Source organism: Wyeomyia smithii, chromosome 2 (genome assembly GCF_029784165.1).
Source record: "Wyeomyia smithii strain HCP4-BCI-WySm-NY-G18 chromosome 2, ASM2978416v1, whole genome shotgun sequence".
NCBI classification, from domain to species: Eukaryota; Metazoa; Arthropoda; class Insecta; order Diptera; family Culicidae; genus Wyeomyia; species Wyeomyia smithii.
Window position 1 is genome coordinate 201886102 of NC_073695.1, and position 24621 is coordinate 201910722.

The following is a 24621-nucleotide window of genomic DNA, read 5'->3' on the forward strand; positions in this document are numbered from 1 at the left end:
GATAATTCTTTCACACCTCTCTTTTATTAATTGACTGGAAACCTTGAGCTTTGATTTTTGATTGACATTTATCGATGACACGGGATGATTCAAGTTCTCTTGTTAGGCGTCGTACACAAATTACGTAACGCATGAAGGGGGGGGGGGGAAAGGGGGGTGAGTCTGCGTTACTTGTTGTTACGTAGGGGGGAGGGGGGTAGTAGAGACAGTTACGTAGCTGTGATGTTTGCTCGAAATTGAAAATTTCGGAGGGGGGTCAAGCCTATCAGCGTTACGAAATTTTAGAGGGGGGGGGGGGAGTTATGCCGAACGTTACCTATCGTTACATAGGGGGGGGAGGGGGTGTGAAATCTAGATTTTTAGCGTTACGTAATTTGTGTACGATGCCTTATTCTCCGCTTCGCAGACACTGGTTCAACAAAATTCTGCATTTTTCAATAGTACATACAATAGTCAGCATGAAGCCAACATGTGTGCGAAGTTTCATTCAAATCAAAAAAGGTCATATAATTTTTATGCGTACTCTTTTGTGATATAAACAACATGCAAATACCTACCGTGTAGTAATACTTTTTTTGTCACACAACAATGCTTCGCACTGGATTGTCACCAAAAATGCAGTAATAAAATAAGCCACATCTGGTGAAATGTTTTATTAACAGTTAGGGCCATTTATAATCAAATATACGTTCTTTGGTTGCGCTTAGTGCACAATTGAATAAAACTTCAATATCCGGTATTGCATCCCCTCACATACATAAACAAATATATATATATATATATATATATATATATATATATATATATATATATATATATATATATATATATATATATATATATATATATATATATATATATATATATATATATATATATATATATATATATATATATATATATATATATATATATATATATATATATATATATATATATATATATATATATATATATATATATATATATATATATATATATATATATATATATATATATATATATATATATATGATCGAACAAACAGTTCAGAGCCGGAGGGAATGGCAGAGTTGTTGAAAAAGATTTGTACAATTATCTAGTTGAATTGATGATGGTGGTGACTTTGCAAACTATCGCAGTGCAAGTGAGACTTGTCCTTCCGTCGGGCCAGATGAACTAAAGTTGGTAGCAAACTATCGTCCGATTCCCGCTGGTCGTCGGTGGTGTCCGGATGGGGATGATTCAACTTTAACTTCAGCTGCTCCTCACTGCCATCCTCGTCCGAGTGATGTGGTATCAAGCTTTGGTCAACTTGATCGGAAATCGCTGAGGTGAAAATTTCTTGTGAAAATAAACCATTCGGCTCTGCACTAGCTTTCGCTAAAGCCTTTCTGCACTGCAACTGACAGGAACACCCTTTCGGTTCCCAGAAAGTGCTGTTGGTTTTGCGTTGCTCGGAACCGTTCCGACCATCGGAAGTTGACGATTTGTACTGCTGCTGCGGGTGCCTCTGAGGTGGGGGAGCTTGTTGTAGTTGTTCGTGACAGTGGTTCTGATAGTATCCTCCGCCTCCGCCTACGCCACCGTATCCCATTCCGAAGCCGCCGCCCGTGGCCGGCAGCGGCCTGGTGGAGAACTTGTTGCGTATCGATGATGTGGCGTAACTGGACCGAATCGAGCTGACACGTGTAAACATAGATAGATTTTTATCAGTCGACTGTTCATGGTGGTAGCCGTGTTGACTCCGGCCTCGGAATGGATAACGCTTGCGGAACTCGCGTTTGAACTTTTCCTGTTGGTGGTGCAAAAAGAACGTGTGGGAGAGAGAGAATATGAAACAGATTATGACATATATTATATTTCGTAAACAGTGTCGGCGTGGGAGACCAAATAATTAACAAACTTTTTTATGCTTTCTGTCGATAAGGTTTGGTGATAATAATTCTGGTAATAAATGTCGGTTTCATAAAAAATCTGTCATTCACCAACTTAAGCTGTGATTAATGGATGCTCAAACAATTACACCTATATCATACTATTCCAAAAATGTTTTATAGAAAAATCCACAAACTCTTCGTCGTTGAACCAATATTCAGCTCAAATGGAGATGACATGTTGCAGATTCAGACACTGATTTTGCGCTGCGATGATACGCATGACTTGTTGTCACCAGTTTCATGCTAAGAGGTTTCATGGAGTGAGTTTGTGAAGCGCATTGCCATGCCGAATGACCGATCGACTAACATTTATGGGCTCCGCTGGGGATGGCGTATTAGGTTTGAAAAAAGAATTGGGAAAGACGCACTTCCTATCAATTTATGATTCATGTTGATTACATTGTAGCAAAGTAATGAGGTCACGAAGTCACAACCAGAGAATTCTACCTCAAGAATTGATACAGATATTTTGAGATTAGTTTTTCAAAAAAAAGGTTGATGTTTTATGCAAAGTAATATTAGTTTCTTTCAGGTCTTTTCCAGGAAGTTTTTCATGCAATAAGATTTTTCCAACTCAGAAATTTTGAGCAACAATCTGTGATTTGAATGTGAATTTAGTCTTCTAAACCAAATACCAGTACGCCGTTTCATTCGAAATTGGCCAATCTGTCATGTGGCGTGGAAATATTCAAAAGCACAACGCGAGTTCCGATGAAAATGTGGAATGCTTCTCTAGCAGGAACAGTGCATCGAGTGCAGAAAATATCTAGCCTTTCAGATCAGTTTTTATGTCAAGTCCATGAACAAATATTACAAGCGAAATGCCAAAAGCATACTTTTTCAGGTAAGCTACAATTTCCAACTGAGCTTTTTTTTTTGACTAGACTAGACTATGGTTGAGAAGTCGTGGAAAGGTTATCGTTTTTCAGGTTGTACTGGTCCGAATCCCACACTGTTTCCGTTGATTGCTGGGAGATGGAGTAAGCAGTGATTTTTCAAACGCTTCAAGCGTTTCAAGGTTCAAGGTTTTTGCTCTAAATCAAGAGACAAGCAATCAGTGATGTTATAATAGTATTATACCATATACATGGATAAAATTTGAGCTTACCCAGTATTATGAATCTATATGCGAATACTGGTGATAAAAAATCATTTCATTAACTTTTTAGAATAGATATCAGAAGCTCCGGTTGGCGCTACGTTTTTCTCTTCGTTTTTCAATATTTTATGTGTCGAATCGCGAATCCGAATAGAATTATTCTATGCTTATCGTCTAAATTCGAATTTTCACTGATGATTGATTTGATTTTCACTTATTTAGTTTTGAAACATAAAATTCAAATCGTCGACATCTTTATTTTTCGACGGTATTCGAAAACACATTAGTAATAAGTTGCCTTTTCGTCGATAGAAGGCGGCAGAAATACTGCAGGAACGAAATCAATTGAACAGAAATATCAACTGGTACTTCTCCATTACTAATCGTAATCAAGGCCGGCGTCACACTATTTTCCCGAGTGGGTAGTTAGAAATAGGGAAGGTCGAGGTGAAACGGGATTGTGGCTTTTTCCTATACAATTTTGAGGTTAGAGTTCTTTTTACTTTTGTAGTTTGAGCGTAAAAAATTCGGCTTCCACTAAATAAACAGCACTCAAATTGCGACTTCAGGCATGCAACAGTTGTGAAAACAATTGATCAAAGTTTCATGTACGTAGCCTTCATAAATCAAGAAAAAATTAGATTGCAAAATTCGAGTTGATCGCGACCACGTCCCGATTCACCTTAATGGGTGGCCTTTCGGCAGTTAACCAGAACAACCGGCATGGCTGACGAAAACATGCGTGTAGGCATGTTTTTGAGTTCTTTCTTCGTTTTATTTATGAATTTTCGCGACAGACTTGGTGGAGTAGATCTTAGGGGCAGTTCAATGGGAGGGGGTGTGCAATTTTCTTACGCTGTTTTACAGGTGAGGGAGAGGGGTGAATTTATTATCTTACGTAAAAAAAACATTGTTGATGTAGCTGTTCAAATAACCATGTTTATAAAAGTGCGGACGATAAAATTCATAAAAAAAATATGGAAGGACGATTAACTCGAATTAGGGACATAAAAGGGAACGGAGTATTGTGCTTGCTTCAGGATGATAAAACTATAATAAAAATCTATATATAGTATATACAGTATGATCTTACTAGGGGGGAGGGGGGTATCAAGAAATCTTACGATGTCTTAAAAGGGGGGGGGGCAGATAGATATTTTCAGACTCCAAGCAGTCATGCAGCAGAATATTTTACAGCTGGGGTTACATACACAACGACATCCGAAACCGAAAATTAAACTTAACTTGCATGCTAAACTTGCATGCTAAACTTAATTCAAAGATCAATTATTTCTCTTACGTTTTCATAAGCCGCGAAAATTTGTTAGTCTCAAGGAGAGTTTCGTTACTGAAAAATAAATTTGCTATATATTATCATTAGATCACAAATCAATCGGTTTTTAAACCATACTGCTTAAAAGTGCTTAAAAGTTGAATTACAGTTTAAGGTTAATTGAAGAAAGTTATCGGTTCTATGTCATAAATCTTTTCGTAGAAACCTTAGTCATATTCGTCATCGTATTTGGTATCCCCGAGCGTTTTTATAAAGCTGAGACAGATGCCTCGATGAAAGCTATGACAACCAATCATTCACTAATATAAACTTTCATAAATTTCAATATATGATTCTCTCGTAAACTTGTCGAAACTTTGCGGAAAAAAGTGCTTCTTAAATTAGGTTGACACTGAGTTATATTTTCCCCCATTATACTTCAAGGGCTGTTTGCAGTGAAGTGTAGTGTAGTGTGGTGTAGTGTAGTGTAGTGAACCTTACGTCGTTTTTGTGAGGTTTCATTCTATAGAAAATAAGCTTCATCATTTACATTCTGTTTCAATGAATTAAACGTGAAATCCTCCATTGGGTATATCAAGCATAAGCAAAGTGAAACGGTGATGTCTCAGAAGTAGGCTGGTCCGATCATGATACAAAACAGGCCTTCGCGTTTCACCAATAATTCCAACTTTAAAGCAAATATTTCATTTACAAATTGTTCCTACATTGAATTGAGATGTTGCAGTAAAACATATTTCTGGAAAATATACTGCAATATTTAAATATTTGATTCTTAAATCACTGCTTGAAAACAAGCCTTGATAACAATTGTAAGGGCAATTTGTGCTCGAGAATAGTTCATTTTTTAAAACATTTTTAAAGGTAGTAATACTTGAGCAATCTGGATGAAACCTTCTGAACATCATCAGAAGAAGTTATTTGATGATGCAGCTATAGATCTGACACAATTTTTTGTTCTAAAGTTAAGAAATCTCGCATATAAAAAAATGGTCCGATCAGGGTACATTTTCTGACTGGTCCGATCATGTTACAATACCCTATTCTTCATGTAATTCACCACAAAAAACTCTTTGCAGGTTTTCGTAGAATACTCGTAGAATACTCGTTTTTGGTTAGGTATTCTGCCAAAGGTATTCTACGTAGAAAACTCGTCGAAAACTACATGAGGTTTTCTACATGACATCCCTGATACTGACTCATGGGTTACTATGATTGATGCTGCATTGGTTGTTTCGTTAATGCGTGTAGGGTAAACAGGTAAAATACGCCCCCCCCCCCCCCCCCCCCTAAGGAACATCGTCAATATTGTAGCTATGTTTATCACAAACAACAAATCTTTCATGCAGTTGGATACACTATTTAGTTGGTAATGCACTGCTATTATTTTGTTTTGTAATTGCTGTTACACAAAAACACCATAATTTTATTGAAAACATGCGACAAAATTGCAAGCTTTCCAATCTACCGGGGCAAAACGCCCCAGATGCAGTATAATATGCCCCATGCAGTAGCTTCATATGGCAGCTCAGCACGCGAAGTGAAACATCGCTTGAAGTCTCAGAAGCAAACGCTAAAGCAATGAACAAATCAGCCCGGCTAGCGGTGGGGCATATTGCCCGGAGCTGTAATGTAGCAAAAAGCATTGAATACTTAAGCAAATTATACAATTTTTATCGTTTCTTCACTAGATACAGCTGATTAGAGGTTCATTTGGGATATATAAGTGCAAATACCAGGTAATAAACTTTATACGCTAGTGAAAAAACGTTACGGAAACGCTGCAAGAAATTAGATCTGAAGCAGCTCAAATCAAAATTGATTTTTATTTGTTTTTTTGCTGCTAGTGACAATTATCAAACTTGCACAGAAGGTTGGTCCTATGACTCGCTACGGATTCCCAATAGTCACATGTCTAATTTTTTGTGTGTTTCCGAAAAAATGGACTGGGGCGTTATGCCCCGGGGGGGCGTTTTATATATATTTACCCTAAAGGTAAACCTATGAGAATTTTTGTGCATTTTTTAATGCAAATTTCATTTTTTGGTACTGTGTAAGAAAAACGAATCTAGCTGGTCCGTTTCACTATTTTCTGTTGAAATGGGTTCTATTTGATAATTTGCACCTTATAATTGACTTTAAACCCGCTTTGAGGGTTTAAATTAACTAAAATAAGTTGCACGCTTTTGTTCCAATAGTTGCGGTAGAGTTCCTATAGTTGTGAATGGGTGTTCCTGTAGTTGCGGTATATAAAACATTCGTGTTTGCTTGGTTAAATGAAGGTATTTGACTCGCTTGAAGTGGTTGTTGATTGTTTTACTATTTATCATATTGTTTTTAATAGGTTGACAAGTCGGTTTGCAAGTAAATACAAAAATGCACGAAGTTAACTAAGAGACGGATTTGCGCCAATTTGGTCAGATGTTGGCAAAATTCAGTGAGGGTATGTAGTTTTTATTAAAATAAAACAAATTTTGCATACTTTTTATAAAATGTCTTTAGACTAACATTTGAAAAGGGCTGAAATTGGCTGAAGAGAAAGACCAATGGCGCTCATTTTGAAATATTCAGAAGAATTTTTTTTCACAAATGGTGACTTCTCAACACTGAAAGTTAGAGTCTATTACCTCTGCTTCGTACCATGTTTGCGCTTACATTTTTGACGTTAGTGTTTACTAAAAGAGCGACTGAAGCTGTGAAAGGCTCGTTAAAAGAATTACAAGACCAAAAGCAGTGGGTAAGCATTGATTAAGAGGTCATAAATGCATAATACAGCATTTTAGGGGTAAGAGCGATAACTTTTGTGGCCGATCATGTATGAAGTATCGGTAAATACACGGTGGCAGGGGAAGGTGGGGTTCAAAAATTGAATAGTAAAAAGTTACATCATTTAAGTATGTCCCCTAGTACCTGCTTGTCCCTAATATACACAAGTAGTCCCACAACTATTGGATCATCTACCCTAAGGCTCACTCACAGTGTCACCAACGAAAAAAATGCACAAGAGTAGCTCCTGAAGTTTTCGAAATCAAAATTTTATTTGATAGCAAATCGCTAAGAAATGCATGAAATCTGTAGCTTTATAAACTCTCGCTCAACGATATCCATCGAAAAGTGGCCATTTTAAGTTTCGAGCATAGAAAACATCACTTTTTTTGGTTTTGTCCGATAATTCCGTGTGGGTAAGTACCCACAGGGATATTTTACGAGTGGGTATTACTACCCACACTACCCACATCAACCGCCGGCCCTGATCATAATCAATTGTTTCAAGAATATTTTTACTGTGGAACGCTCAAACAGCGAAATCAAATAGCTCAAACAATCACATAGACTTGACAGTTGAATTATTTCACTTCGAAGACTATTTGAAACAGATTCTTCTGGCTATATTTCATATTTTGATGGAAAAAATGTGAATTTTGAAAGTATTGAAGATAGAGGCAGGTTGAGAGACAGGGTGTAATATAAACCAATTACTATCATGTTGCACAACGGCATTAGAAAAACAGTGATTTGGTGCACTCACATCACTCATCTTCAATTCGGGTTGCGTTGCAGTAAAGAAATTAGTCAGCCTATACACCAGAGAGGAGAGACGCCGAGACAATCACCGTTAAGGCAACTGTCAACATCAAAACGGGCGAGCTGTATAATTTTGCATTGCCGTTATCCGTTTTGATGTTGACAGTTGCCTTAACGGTGAGTGTCTTGTCATTTCTATAATATACAAGTTCCCTAAAAGAAATGAGTGCGAGAGAATATTGAAGAGAAAGAATAGGAGAGAAAAACTTAGGAGATGAAGTGTTCTACACTATCATTAGCGATACCGCTGACCGTGCAACGCTGTTTGAAATTAACCGTTACACAATTCAGTAAACTGGTAAACACCAATCAACTCGAAACCAACACTCAAATCAACTCGATAGTTTTGTCTTCTCGAAAAAGTCCCAATACGAAATTCCAGCTCAATCCTGCAGCAGCCTTTTGTCCAGAAGTATAATTATAAAATTCCGTTCCCACATACAGACATTTGGGGCTTCAGATGGTGAGTTGACAACCTGGAAGGAGCGATCGACTTAGCTCCGGTCCTCACAAGTTCCAATCTCACGCCTCCACGAGTCACATGATCACAATAGACTGCCAGCTGGACACAGCTGGTTGGCGTAGCCTGGGCAATGTTGTCAATCCGGCAATAGCTAAGTGAGAAGTTGCGACGCGACCATTGGCGCGCTAACCATATTCCGGCGGTAGAGGAAATGCTTCACCAACCTGAGCGTCTGTCCACCAAGATGGTGCGGCTCAAAACAGCGTCTGTTCTCCATGTTGGGGGCGGCTGATCGACGTTCTGGTGTCAGCGTGGGACTCTAAACAGTGCTGACACGATGGTCCTCCGGCGAGATAGAGGGTTGGTGCAAGGTGCCTTACAAGCCAGCCGCAAAAATCATCAGTACAGAAAGCAAACTATGTAAATTCGGACCGGAACAATCGGCATAGACCCAGGCAACGAAAACGGACTAACGAGTGGAAACTCGGATCATGGAACTGCAAGTCCCTTGATTTTTTGAAAAGCATTCTTTCCGACTTATTGAGGGTCCGCCAGTTCGACATTGTAGCGCTGCAGGAGGTATGCTGGAAGGTAGTATTGATACATACGTACAAGGATGGTTATACCATCTACCAGAGCTGCGGCAACACACACGAGCTGGGCACAGCTTTTATTGTGATGAGTGAAATGCAGAAGCACGTGATTGGGTGGTGGCCAATCGACAACTGAATGTGCAAGTTGAGGATTAGAGGCCGTTTCATCAACGTGAGCAGAGTCAACGTGCACAGCCCTCACATAGGAAGTAACGATGACGATTAGGACACCTATTACGCGCAGCTGGAGCGTGCATACGATAGCTGACCAAAACATGACGTCGAAATCGTTACCGGAGATCTTAACGTACAGGTAGGCCAGGAGGAGGAATTAAAAACGGTGATTGGGAAGTTCAGCGCTCACCGGCTAAGGAATGAAAACAGCCTTCGACTAATTGACTTCACCGCCTCCAAGAACGCGACCATACGTAGTACCTACTTCCAGCATACCCTCCCATATTGGTACACCTGGAGATCACCACAACACGTTTTGATTGATGGAAGGCACTTCTCGGATATAATCGACGTCCGAACCTACCGTAGCGCAAACGTCGATTCTGACCACTATATTCTGATGGTCAAAATGCGCCAAAGACTTTCGATTGTCAACAACATCCGCTACCGTCGCCCGCCACGGTATGACCTGGAACGACTCAATTTTCCCGAAGTAGTTATTGAATACGTGCAAAGCTTTGAGACAGCACTGCCGGAAGAGGGTGAACGCATTGAAGCCCCTCTAGAGGACTGCTGGAGTAATGTAAAAACAGCCATTAACAGCACAGCGGAAGGTGCCATAGGGTTCGTCAAGAGGAAACGACGTAACGCCTGGTTCGACGAGGAGTGTCAGACGATTCTAGACGAGAAGAATGCAGCGCGGGCATTGATGATGCAGCAAGGGACCCGTCAAAACGTGATGCGATATAAACTGATGCGAAGACAGCAGACCGATCTGTTCCGAGACAAAAAGTGCCGCCTGGAAGAGATGGAGTGTGAGGAAATGGAGCAGCTGTATCGTTCGCAAGAAACACGAAAATTCTACAAGAAACTGAACGCATCCCGCGCCGGCTTTGTGCGTGTGGTGATCGACAGGTGGAAGCAGCACTACAATGAACAACTGAATGGCGAAGAGGCAGAGGACCAACACGGCAGGAGGAACGACATCGTCAGCACAGCGGATAAGGGAGACATTCCGACCCCTACGATATGTGAAGTTAAGGATGTCATCAAGCAGCTCAAGAATAACAAATCAGCTGGAAAAGATGGCATCGCAGCGGAGCTTATCAAACTGGGCTTGGAGAGGTTGGCTTCTTGTCTGCACCAGCTGATAGTCAGGATCTGGGATTCAGAACCACTACCGGAATAGTGACAGGAGGGAGTAGTATGCGCAATATACAAGAAGGGCGACAAGTTGGAATGTGAGAACTATCGAGCGGTCACGATTCTCAACGCAGCCTACAAAGTGCTCTCCCAGATCATCTTTCGCTGTCTCTCGCCGCTAGTAGCGAGGTTTGTTGGAAGCTACCAAGTCGGCTCTGTAGTAGAGATGGTCGGGTACGGGTATTTTGACCCGATACCCGTACCCGACCCGTACCCGACGGATTCGGGTAACGCCAAAAAATATTTTTCGGGTTCGGGTCGGGTACGGGTCATTAAAAAACCAAGGCTTCGGGTTCGGGTCGGGTACGGGTTTGAAAAATTCTCAACTCGTCGGGTACGGGTCGGGTATGGGTTACTCGATTTCCGTGCATTATGAGAATTTAATTATTAACTTGCCAAGCCTCGGTGTTTTAGCATATTTTTGGTCTCGGAGGGAGAAACGGATACGAGCTGTGGGAGTGTCAAATGAACCAGAATGAGCTGTCAATTTGAACCAGTAGAAAAAAAAGCATCTTTTAGTAGCAGGTATTGTAATAACTTGAAAGTATTGTCTTACTTGAAAAAATATTCAACGCAAGCACTTTTTGTATTTAGTGTGATTATACAAAATATTTTGGTTCATATTTACGTTAAATAATAAATTTCATAAACTTTCAGTAATAATCCTGCCAGCGCATTTCGGTTATTGAGCTTGAGCTTTCTGGATTTACGGTTGAAGCCGGCTTTCTTTTGAAATTTGAGAAATTGCTTAACCAACTTTTGTTTAATGAAGCGACGCTTTTGTAATTATTACTCGGGTATCAAAAAAAAAAATCAAAAAAAAAATATCGTTTGGTAACAATTTCGAACTATACACTTCATCACGTTTGAATGTTGAATGAATCTTTCAAAAAAAATCTATTGAATTTTTATTAATCTCTCGAAAACAAAATAAAAATTTCACTAGTTCATATGAATCATACGTATGCATAAAAAATAAATAATTGAAACCCCTGATCAATTTTATTATGAGGTAACTAACAGGAAGAATGTAGCCCGAATTCTCCGTACACAGTTATGAATAGATATTTCGCTGCGTTATAAAATGGTCAAATTTTTCTGCAACAGACGAGCGGACGTACTCAGTGACAGATGCTACGCTGGATTCTAGGTGAACCAATACATCGCGTGGAACTCACATCGCGTGGAGGGTCACAAAATCACCTGTTTACCTATATAGGCATAAGTTTTGTTCTAAAATTGCTTTCGTTTAAAATTTGACCTTTAGGCCCTTTGCGCCACCTCTAGACCTTAATGAAAATCAATCAATTTTTTATATGTTGCTTATTGAACCCCAAGGAGGTCTTTTTGCCTGGGAAAACAGGTCCCGCGAACATTTTTGAAAATAAGCCCCACCCTAGTGGACCATCTTTTACGACTACTACGTCAGCGTTGAGATTCGAACCCAGACCACCAGCGGAGTTGGCAGAGATGTTACCTTTTACGTTAGACCCCCCGCCTTCTGCGCACGTGTGAACTGCCAGACCAATCGTCCCAGTATATCGCTCCGGTGGGACACCGCAGTTCGCTCTCTCTGATCATCGCAAGTAACCTCGTGCGCGGTGGAAGCGTGTTGGGCCCATAACCTATTTTAGTTAGGCAGGGAATCTTCGGGAACCAAACGCCTACTCTTGCTTGAGGTTGAACTAGTAATGATGGAGCATTTTATGTTTCGTTTGAATACTATATATATATTACACAACCCATTGCTAGGGGGTTTGAATGAAGTTGTACTCCATGAAGGCGATGGTTGCCAAGATTCGTGAACATAACTCCTCTCAACACCGTGTACGAAATTCTCTCCCGCATCCTGTGCCACAGACTGAGGCCGCTGCAGAAAACCTCTGTTAGCGAATACCAATGTGGTTTACTAGGGGGACGCTCCACTACGGCCTAAGTGTTTACTTACCTTGCGACAAATCTTGGATAAATTTCGAGAATTTAACATGCAGATCCACCAACTGCCTTAAACATAAATTATATCGTGCCGTGTCAAATAAACTATTTTTAAACTAAAAAATCCACAAACTGCCCGTAGAGTTCAGGGCAGCGCAGGGCAGTTCCAAATGTATTGTTTAGCCTGGAACCATTCGTGTAAAAAATTATTGAGCCTAGTTGAATTCTAGGCTCTACAGGTTCCCATTCAGTGCGACTTTGCTCAGTCACATGGAACAATCGTTTAATATTTCGGAAAACAGCCTAAAATGATCAGGGGAATGCACAGGAGCCAAAACTCGACTTCAGACGTCATTTTTAAATTTATGATGGAAACTTCCGGTTTCAAATATGGGTGTTTCTGGAACCAAAATGACACTCAGAGGCTAGAAAATGTCTCCAAATGCTTTTTTGAAATCCAAGATGGCAACTTCCGGTTTCTGGAAAACAGAAACCAATATGAATATCTCTGGAACCAGAATGATACACAGGAGCTGAAACTGACCACAGACACCATTTTGAATTCAAAGCTGGTAACTTCCGGTTTCTGGAAAACAGCCTAAAATGACCAAAAAAACACCCAATATGGATGTTTTTTAAACCAGAATGACGCTCCCAAAGCCATTTTGAAATCCAAGATGGCGACTTCCCGTATCTGAAAAACAGCGGAAAGTGACCAAATACCACCAATAAATACCCCTGTAACTAGAATGATGCAAGGAGCTAAAAATTGACCTCAGACACCATTTTGAATTGAGAGCACAATCTGGGAAGCAGCCGAGAATGACCGAATGCTACTCAATATGGATATTTTTGTAATCGAGACCCTGGACACCATTTTAAATTCAAAGATGACCACTTTCAGTTTTTGGCAAACAACCAAAATAACTGAATACCACCCAATACGGGTATTTCCGGAATCAGATTGATACCAAAGAACAGCTGAAAATCACCAATATGGATATTTACAGAATAGAGGTAATGTACAGAAGCCAGACTATAAGCAAATCGCAAGGCATCAATTAATTTGGAATGTTTAAAATTATTTAATTAAACACAAAACTGGGCGGGATGAAGTTTGCCGGGTCAGCTAGCACACGTATAAGTCTTTTTGAGCTAGGAGCGCCTTCATTTCGAAGTTTTTAAGGTTACTGAGGCACAGGACTTCAAGTCGCTCCCATGAGGGAGATAATAGCAAGTCTATTTAGTTTTTTGTGGATACTTGCATTCGGCCATTATAAAAAAGACGCATATGTTAGTCGCTACTAATGCCGCTGCGAAATCTACCTTCCCTTACTAACACGCAGAGAATCCGTCCCCAGGATACCTATAACTCGGTGACGGAATCGTGAAAGGAATCGCAAACACGATCCGGAGGACTCCCACTCACGATTCTTATTCAAAGAATCCTAGAGCCATATACAGGGCATTCCTGAGAATTCTTTTTCAGGAATCCTTTTCAAGGACGCTCAGGAATCCAATGTGATTAATCCTAGAGAATCTATGCGAATCGTATGTGTTCGTCCGGGTTTGCAGCCTTCGAATGATTCTTAGATATGGTGTCTTCGGCAAAGTTGTACAAAATGTTGTCATAAAAAAATTTGCTCAAGGCTTTTGATTTTAATTTCTCTTGTTTTTTTGAGATGCACCGTGTCGTACAAGATTAGTTTTCAAAATTCAATTTTTCAATATCTAAAAAACTGTACCATTCAGTAGGCAAATATGCACATCATAGAAACACACAAATTTGTAAAAGACACAAAAAAGATAGCTTCTACACAGATCCAGTTATTGCTAAAAGTGCGCTCAAAATCGTGTTTTTTTACTTGCTTCCGAATACTGTTTTTTCTTTTGTATTTAAAAAGTTTCAAAGAAAGACAACAAGTTTTAGTTCGGAACTCCGGCGCTAGTGGCGCCACCGAATCAAACTTTTCAAGTTCGCACTTTAGAGAAATGGTGTTTTCAGGAAATTTTTTTTTCTTCATCTATAGTTTATTTGACACGGCACAAATACAATTCAATGTTTAACGGCGCCAATTATATCTGGTAGCTTACTTTCTAAAGTATCTTAATAACTAAAAGCAAATTTTTTATCCTCGCTGCCGACTACGAGCTGAAACTAAATCTAACTTAGAGCTAGAATATTTTGCATTAAAAGCACAGGTTTGCTGTTTGATGATTTTCATTGCCATAGGTAAGCAGCATATTAAATTTGTTCCGCTGCTGGGCCAAGATATTACGGACTGGCATATTGGGTTGTTTCCATCGGGCCTTGAGAGTATCGTGCGGGTCTGATTGCTGTTTCCGGATCCGGGGTCTTAACGTGTTCTTGTCGTTTGGTTGGATGTAGGCGGAAGGGGATAGGACTAAACTGGGGCGTGGATGGATTTCAGGAAAACGTATATAAGGGACATGTAGGATAGGTCACGGTTCGCCAAGACATCACGAACAGGAACAGCCGGCTGCCTACCTTCGGCCTGCAGGGAAGCTATTAATCTAGACCTGGCGTCACGGTGTACATGGCATGACCAAACAACGTGCTCTATGTCGTGATAACCTTCACCACAGGCACAGATACCACTTTCCCCGAGCCCAACACGACGGAGATGCGCGTCAAATCTATAGTGATTGGACATAAGCCGGGACATCACGCAAATGAAATCCCGACCTACATCCAACCCCTTGAACACGGGTTCGTCGACACCTTGGGGATTATGGAATGTAACACACTTCCCAGTTCCCCCTTGGTCCAAGAATTTTGCCAACTGATGATCGTATTCTGACGTACAAATGCGAAAAATTCATTAAAGGCAATTGGTCTTTCATAAATATCACCGTTTGTTGCGCCCACCTTAGCCAAAGAGGCCGCTTTCTCATTACCCGGTATCGAGCAGTGAGAAGGGACCCACGCTAAGGTAATCTGAGTAGATTTTTCGGATAAAGCACTCAGATGTTCCCGTATTTTCCCCAGGAAATATGGAGAGTGCTTAACATCTTTCATCGATCGGAGAGCCTCAATGGAACTGAGACTGTCCGTAAAGATGAAATAATGGTCCGTAGGCATTTTTACGATAATCCCTAGGGTGTACTGAATTGCAGCTAATTCTGCGACGTAAACAGAAGCAGGATTATCGAGCTTATGGGAGACGGTTAAATTGTTATTGAAGATACCGAAGCCAGTGGACCCATCAAGAAGTGATCCGTCAGTGTAGTACATATTGTCGCAGTTGATGTTTCGATATTTTTTGGAAAAAATTTTAGGGATCTGCTGCACGCGTAAATGATCCGGGATTCCACGAGTTTCTTCTATCATGGATGTATCGAAAAACACAGTAGAATCAGAAGTATTTGATAAGTCGACACGATTTGGAATATTCGGAGAAGGGTTAATATTTTGTGACATGTGATTGAAATACAATGTCATAAAACGGGTTTGAGAATTAAGTTCGATTAACCTTTCAAAGTTTTCAATCACAGGACGGTTCAAGACCTCACATTTGATAAGGATGCGAGAAGACAGGCTCCAGAAGCGGTTTTTCAATGGTAGTACTCCAGCTAAGACCTCCAAACTCATCGTATGGGTCGACTGCATGCAACCCAAGGCGATACGCAAACAACGATATTGTATTCGCTCCAGTTTGATCAAATGTGTGTTTGCTGCGGAGCGGAAGCAGAAACACCCGTACTCAATAACAGACAGTATCGTTGTTTGGTAAAGCCTTATAAGGTCTCCTGGGTGGGCGCCCCACCATTGTCCGGTTATTGTACGAAGAAAATTCACTCTTTGTTGACATTTTTTCATCAGATACCTCACGTGACAACCCCAGGTGCCTTTAGAGTCGAACCAGACACCAAGATATTTGTGTACCAAAACCTGAGAAATCGTTTTACCCATTAATTGTGTTTGAAGCTGAGCAGGTTCATGCTTCCTAGAAAAAACTACTATCTCAGTCTTCTCCGGAGAGAATTCGATACCTAGCTGTAAAGCCCAAGCAGACAAATTGTCCAAGGTATCTTGCAATGGTCCTTGCAAATCATTCGTCGATGTCATTTACATAAAAGTTGTAAAGAAGGGGGCTTAAACATGAGCTCTGGGGAAGACCCATGTAGCTAATGCGAAAAGTTGCCAAATCGCCGTGCGTAAAATGCATGTGCTTTTCGGACAACAAATTGTGCAAAAAATTGTTCAGAATTGGAGAAAATCCTTGTCAGTGAAGTTTACCCGAAAGAATGTCAATAGAAACGGAATCAAAAGCCCCCTTAATGTCCAAAAACGCAGACGCCATTTGTTCTTTGCGAGCATACGCCAGCTGAATATCTGTTGAAAGCAACGCAAGACAATCATTCGTCCCTTTGGCGCGGCGGAAGCCAAATTGAGAATCTGATAGTAGACCATTTGATTCGACCCAATGGTCTAAACGACGGAGTATCATTTTTTCCATCAATTTCCGGATACAGGATAGCATTGCAATCGGCCTATAAGAGTTGTGATCAGAAGCTGGTTTCCCTGGTTTTTGGATGGCGATCACCTTCACTTGCCTCCAATCCTGCGGTACAATGTTTTGCTCCAGGAACTTATTTAACAAGTTCAACAAGCACCTCTTGGCATTGCCTGGTAGACTCTTCAACAAGTTGAATTTGATTCTATCTAACCCAGGCGCGTTATTGTTACAGGACAGGAGGGCAACTGAAAATTCTGCCATCGTAAAAGGTGATTCTATCGCGTCGTGACCCGGAGACGTATCGCGAACAAAGTTTTGCGCAGGAACAGAGTCCGGACATACTTTCCTGGCAAAATCAAATATCCACCGACTTGAAGACTCCTTGCTTTCGTTGACCGTTACGCGATTCCGCATTCTTCGGGCTGTGTTCCAAAGAGTGCTCATCGATGTCTCCCTCGACGTCTCGTTCACGAACCGACGCCAATATCCGCGTTTCTTTGCTTTAGCCAGGCTTTTAAGCTTGGTATTAAGCTCCGAATACCGTATATAGTCGTCGGGTATACCTCCCTTCTGGAAGGCCAAAAACGCGTCGGATCTTTGCGTGTAGACATCGGAGCACTCTTGGTCCCACCACGGAGTGGGAGGCCGTTCTTTGATCGTTACGCCGAGATATTTTTTCGTTTGGGCTTGCAACGCGGCGTCGAGAATCAAGCCCGCGAGGAGGTTGTATTCTTCAAGTGGTGGATGATGTTGAATCGACTCGACCGCTTTTGAAATCATTTCCTCGTATAACTTCCAATCGACATTCCGTGTGAGGTCATACGGAATGTCAATTGGTCGCATGCGAGTTGACCCGTTTGTAATTGAAATAAGAATAGGCAGATGGTCGCTACCGTGAGGATCGAGGATTACCTTCCATGTGCAATCCAACCGTAGCGACGTCGAACATAAGGATAGATCCAAAGCGCTTGGGCGCGCTGGAGGTTTCGGGATACGTGTCATTTCACCGTTGTTTAAAATAGTCATGTCGAAGTCATCGCAAAGGTTATAGATTAAAGAGGAGCGGTTATCATTGTAAGGGGAACCCCAAGCCACACCATGAGAGTTGAAGTCTCCCAAAATCAAACCTGGCGAGGGAAGAAGTTCTATTAAATCAAAGAGCAGCCGTTGCCCAACCTGTGCTCTGGGAGGAATATATATTGAGGCAATACAAAGCTCTTTACCTTGTAATTTCATTTGACATGCGACAACTTCGATGCCTGGAATCGAGGGGAGGTTAATACGATAGAAAGAATAGCATTTTTTAATCCCTAAAAGTACTCCTCCATATGGGGTGTCTCGATCAAGGCGAATAATATTAAAATCATGGAAGTTGAGATCAATATTTGAAGTAAGCCAAGTTTCACAAAGGGAAAATGCATCGCATTTGTTTTTATTTATCAAAACTTTAAATGAATCCATTTTTGGTAAAATACTTCTACAATTCCACTGTAAGACAGAGATAGAATCTTTCGTATACGCAGATGAATTAGGCATCGAAGGATACAATCGCTGCAAGGAGGGGCCATTGGGCAGTCAACTGCTTCAAAAATGATCTAACTGTTGGGAGGAATGCTGTAAGAAAAATTTTAATTGGATCGGGTGCATTGAAATTTTCAAAAATCCAGTCCACAATGTCAGAAAATTTCACTAATCCAGAGTTTGTTTCATCAACTGGATGTGCAAAAGGAACAACTGGGGTTTTAGATGTTCCTGGCAGTGCTGGAAACTCCTTCTGGGACTTTAAATTTGCAAGCCCAGGAGGAGTTTGCTTCGGTTTTTCCGCAGCACTGTTTGGTTTGTTTGTAACTTTCATTTCACTTTGGGAAATCTTAGGACCTTTTCGGGGAAGTTTAGGAGAGGAAATATTTTTCCTCTTTCTAGACGTCCCAGGATTGGCATAAGTTGTTCCCGCTGGTGAATCGTCAGAATCGGTTTCATCAGAGGACAACAGGTCAAAGGGGTTCGATGTTATGGTAGAAGTGGTCACGGTCTTCTTCAGCATCTCAGCATAAGAACGCTTTGAACGCTCCTTAAGTGACCGCTTGATTTTATCTCTGCGCTGCATGTACACCGGGCATGTGGAGAGCTCATGCTGGTTTTCCCCACAGTGAATACATTTTTCAGCATTAACACTGCAAGAATCTTCCACATGAGTCTCCCCACACTTGCTACATCGTGCCTTATTGCAGCAGTAGGCGGCTGTGTGGCCTAACTGCTTGCAATTGGTGCAATTCATAACACGGGGTACATACAATCGCACAGGCAGACGAACCCGGTCGATCGAGACGTGGCTAGGGAGTGCAGATCCGGCAAACGTAACGCGAAACGAGTCTGACGGAGTGTAAACTTTTTTACCGCCGACGAGAGACATGGACCGCAATTGCTTACAATCCAAAATCTTCGCCTGTGTTTCGGTATTTTTGAAGTAACCGGTTGCGCTTTTTAGGATACACTCGACAGACAGACTCGAATCGGTTATGACACCGTCGATCTCCACGTCTCGTGCGGGTATGTAAACGCGATACTCGCGTGTGAAGAGCTCAGAGCAAGCGATAGCATTGGCCTGTGTCAGATCACTGACCACGACACGGAGCTTGTTAGGTCGGACCTTGGAAATTTCGGTCACGGCCTTGTACCCCTTCGTCAGGTCTTAAGAAATTTGCAGTATGTTTAATCGCTTTGAATTCACTCCTGCCTTTGGACGAAAATAAACAGTATAGCTGCCCTGTTGAGATCCGTCCGGGTAAAGCCTGGGGCGAGGGGGGACTGGAGAGTGAACAGGGGAGGGGGTAACAGAAGGGTCAGGGTCAGAGGGGCTCGGGGATGGTGGCACGGGAGGCGAGGGATCTATATCCATCGCGCTAAATGTAGTGCACTAGCGCACTAGCGCCGACAAGAACACGTAACTTTTTACTTCTTCCTTCCAGCAGTGGTTGTCCGATCGTTCGAAGCTGCACCTAAAGCAGCCAGCAGCACCAGTACAGCAGCACCAATACAGCCACCAGCAGTGAGCCGGGTGTGAGATCACTCTGCACAGCGACACGACTCGACTGTCAAATGATGGCCTTGAATTAGAAAGATTAGATGTGCACAGATCAAAACTGCAGCTGGTATTTTGCACCAATACAGCCAAAGTTGCGAGCCGGGTACAGAACGTACCGACACAACTCACAATCTAGTTGGCCTTTAGCGCGAATAATACACTCTTTCGTTTGGCTATTCGTACACACGGACCGGATTGTAATAGAACACGTCCGTTTCTGTCGAGTGTTCGACGCGGAATGTTTTCAGGAAATATTTTGACAAAAACACTTTTTTCTAGCTTTTCTTGTTTTAAAGATGCATTTTTTAATTTTATACAAGTCTATAAAATTAGTTTTTTTTTTCATATAAAAAAAGTTATCATTTTTACATTTTTGGACAATAACTCGATCTTTGTTGGAGCTATCTCTGTTGTATCTTTTACAAAGTTAGGTGTTTTAATGAAGTGTAAATATATACTGAACAATTTTGTTCTCTAAATGCTACAGATTTTTTCAGATATTCAAAAAAAAATCAAATTTCATGAACTAGTCTGATACGAAACGATGTACATATCTCAAGGAAAAATAGAAGAAACAAGAAAAAATAGAAGAAAAAATCACAGGAAGGTTGTATGCAAAGCCACGACCGCAAGGTTGAAGTAGAATACTTTTACAAGAAAGATAACCCGGCTGCTTGCGTGTCAGTCATTTTGAAGTAGAATACTTCTCTCAGGAAGTTCGGCTACATAGGGATGTGAAATGAAAATCTAAAACCGAAAAAAGTGAAAAATATGTCCAACTTCAAATGCTAATAAATCGGTTAGTATTCGATGGATTTCCTTCGCTCTTGCAGCAATAGATTGGAAAATCTTCTAAGATTCTTCCCAAAATAAGATAATTGTAATTTTATTATTCACACTATTGTACTATTGAAAATAGTCAAGCCTTGTCAAAACGAAAAATTTGACCTCTGATTGGTCGTTATATGCTTGCTTCCCAAGCAACAGCAGGATCATATACCTTGCAATTAAAAACATGATATTTGGCCTATATAAGAGCCTGCTTCAGCCGGAGCCGCTCATAATAGTTCTAGACAGCGACTAGCACTAGCCCTGTGGTTGGTCACCACGTCTCAGGAGCAGCGCGGTTTTTCTCAGCGTGTGTCGCCAGACAGCCATTATTCCCCCCGTGTTGGGGCAGCATGATGATTGCCATCAGGAAATCCAATTTCGGAAATCAAAATGCCTTTTTTAAGGCAAATAAACAAGTCATTGAAAGTTAATAATTTTTGTCAACGAAAGCAAGCATTCTGTGTTGCATCCTAGCAATTCAAATTTGTCGCACCCGTCTAATTTACTGAATGTGAAATAGCTTCCACAGTGCATGTTGTCCGTGTATCTTGATTCCACCAATGTTACGGCCGCTCAAAGGTTGTAATTAGCAACCGATTTTGAACCGCAACATGCTTTTTTCAAGGCAAATAAAAAAATTATTGAAGGTTAATAATTTTCTGGCATCAACACAAGCAGACATTCTGTGCGGGATGCAATCAAATTCTGTTGTAGTTGTCTAATTTTTACTTTCACTTTATTTAGTAAACCCCCCACTGTAGGAGCAGCGCAAAGGCTGCGATCAGCATAACCGTCATTGAATAATTAACTGCCCTGTTAGTACGCATTCACAAAAGCAGTTAGTTCGACTATGCAGAGCTAATATGTAGTCGATTCAATCAATCAGCATAAAGAGAATTTCGTCGTCTCCCAGCTGCCTAGTTGCAACATGATGCAACACGCAACAGCGAGCAAACGAAATCGCTTGATGTTACAAACCGCAATAAAATACGGGTTAAAACCGTTGCCTGTGTGAGAGCACCATCGATGTTTATTCGCTGGATACACTATCTACTGTCTACTGAACGCAATAATCTGCTTACATGCGACACGGGGACGGGAACATTTTCTTCAACGAAGCTGCGCAACACGACACAAAACATGTTATTTTGTTGCTTCAATGAGAGTGCTATCGGTCCGGCTCGACAAGAAATCATTTTTGTGCATCCGTGCTACGAAACTGAGGAAAAACTTTAGAAACTGAAAAAAGAGGTGGAGCTTATCAAATGATCGCTCTGAGCCGGAATGAAGTCACACATATTTTTCAAGTTATGTCATTCCACCACCTACGAAAAATAATTCATTCCTATTTTCATCCCTATATAAGAGCCTGTTTTAGTCGAAACCGCTCAAAATAGTTCTGAACAGCGACGACAGCGGTCCTCCCTTAGCAGCAGCGGGAGCGAGCAGTGGGTACCATCGATAGCGGATAGCGGCCACAACTGTGGCATGGCTGCGGATAGCGTTGCAGTTGCTCAGCAGTTGGGCCAGCGTATAGCGGCCACAACTGTGGCATGGCTATGCATAGCGTAGCTGTTGCAGCGGGTATATCAGCATCGATAGTAGCAGGGTCAGCTGATGCAACGACACTCCCTTCACTAAAATGCTGTTTCAGCGTGGTGGCGGGAAGCATCAGCAGCAGGCTTGCGTGAAGTGAATACATCAGCCAGCAACTTTCTCTAAGGCCTCCGCCATAGTAGACGCGAAAAGCGGCGCGAACCGATACGCTCGGCCGTAGGTTAATGTACAGCTCTACTGATGGCTGAACGACTAGACGCGCGTCATTTTTCGTTGTTATTGTTGTTCCCCATATGAAACGACGCGTTTTCGTATGGTGGTATTAGCGGTAGATGCATTTGCCAACAAGCCGTGTCTAGTTTTCAATGTGAAAACACCTTTCTCATTGTGTTGACTGTGCGCCTTAGTCCTCACTATCAAGGTAACACAGAGATGTAAGATAAACACTACATCCTATGATAAATTGAACAATTGTCCTTATAAGGACAACAAATGAATTAATGAAGATTTAATTTTGAATTAGAATACTTCTCTCAGGAAGTTCGGCTACATAGGGATGTGAAATGAAAATCTAAATTTGAAAAAGTAAGAAAAATTTCAAATGCTAATAAATCGGTTAGTTTTCGATGGATTTCGTTTTTGCAGCAATCGATTAGAAAATCTTCTAAGATTCCTACCAAATGCATGAAATTGCAATTTTATCATTCGAACTATTGTACTATTGAAAACTCTTAAGCCTTGTCAAAACACAAAATTCGACCTCTGATTGGTCGTTATACCGCGCTTTCCCAAGCACGGTCGGCAGAGTTATGGACCTAGTAAATTGGGAATGCATCATTTGGCCTATATAAAAGCTTCATCAGATAATAAACAAACATTTTATCGGATATTAAATTGAACAACTGAAATTTGAAGAACACAAATGATTATTTGAAGAATTAATATTTTCTCGTTTTGCGCTATAATCCAAAGTTAATTATCTTCATCTACATGCATACTCTGATTATTATTGCGTGTTTGCGTCGCTTAGTGTTTGGCTACGGTCATGCAGAACGCAAATAACGGCGCGATGCGATTCGGCAGGACGAAATCTGTTGAAATGTATAGCTCTACTTCGCCTTAAAAAGAGCTGTACATTTCACCACGGTAAGACGAATCGCATCGCGCCGGCATTCGCGTTCTGCATAACCGTAGCATTTGTTCCGTTCCCGTTTAATGATGTCGTATTTAATGTGCATATTACAATTCGGCAGCACTTCAACGTCTCATTTGCACAAAATTTAAAAATATTCAATGAACTTCATTCAAAATATCAGACAAAAAGAAATTACAATACTGCCAATGAACGGTCAACGTTTATTTACTAGAAAAAATGACTGACACGCAAGCAGCCAGGTTATCTTTCTTGTAAAAGTATTCTACTTCAACCTTGCGGTCGTGGCTTTGCATACAACCTTCTTGTGATTTTTTTCTAGTAAATAAACGTTGACCGTTCATTGGCAGTATTGTAATTTCATTTTGTTTGATATTTTGAATGAAGTTCATTAAATATTTTTAAATTTTGCGCAAATGAGAAGTTGAAGTGCTGCCGAATTGTAATATGCACATTTAATACGACATCATTAAACGGGAACGGAACAAAGGCTACGGTTATGCAGAACGCTAATGACGGCGCGATGCGATTCGCCTTACCGTGGTGAAATGTACAGCTCTTTTTAAGGCGAAGTAGAGCTATACATTTCAACACATTTCGTCTTGCCGAATCGCATCGCGCTGTTATTTGCGTTAGGCATAACCGTAGCCAAACACTAAGCGACACAAACACGTAATAATAGTCAGAGTATGCATGTAGATAAAGATAATTAACTTTGGATTGTAGCGCAAAACGAGAAAATATTAACTCTTCGAATATTCATTTGTGTTCTTCAAATTTCAGTTGTTTAATTTAATATCCGATGAAATGTCTGTTTATTATCTGATGAAGCTCTTATATAAGCCAAATGATGCATTCCCAATTTACTAGGTCCATAACTCTGCCGACCGTACTTGGGAAAGCAATCGTATAACGACCAATCAGAGGTCGAATTTTGTGTTTTGACAAGGCCTAAGAATTTTCAATAGTACAATAGTTCGAATAATAAAATTGCAATATCGTGCATTTGGTAGGAATCTTAAAAGATTTTCTCATCGATTGCTGCAAAAACGTGAGAAATCCATCGAAAACTAACCGATTTATTAGCATTTGAAATTGGACATATTTCTCACTTTTTTCAGTTTTAGATTTTCATTTCACATCCCTATGTAGCCGAACTTCCTGAGAGAAGTATTCTACTTCAAAAGTCTTCGGTAAAGCACAGACTAACAGACATAACACGTCGAACAAATTTTCAAGAAAATATCCGTTT

General features: G+C 40.8%; 1 protein-coding gene across 2 annotated transcripts in view; it reads right to left on the reverse strand.

Moving 5' to 3' along the window:
* Positions 1 to 1019: 1019 nt before the first annotated feature.
* LOC129722687 (substance-K receptor-like) overlaps positions 1020 to 24621 on the reverse strand; it is a 102915-nt gene continuing 79313 nt past the window's right edge. For both annotated transcript variants that reach the window (XM_055676346.1, XM_055676345.1), the window contains exon 8: positions 1020 to 1774. In XM_055676346.1, the coding sequence (XP_055532321.1) occupies positions 1079 to 1774 (696 nt within the window). In that variant the 3' untranslated portion in view covers positions 1020 to 1078. The remainder of the gene's footprint in view (positions 1775 to 24621) is intronic.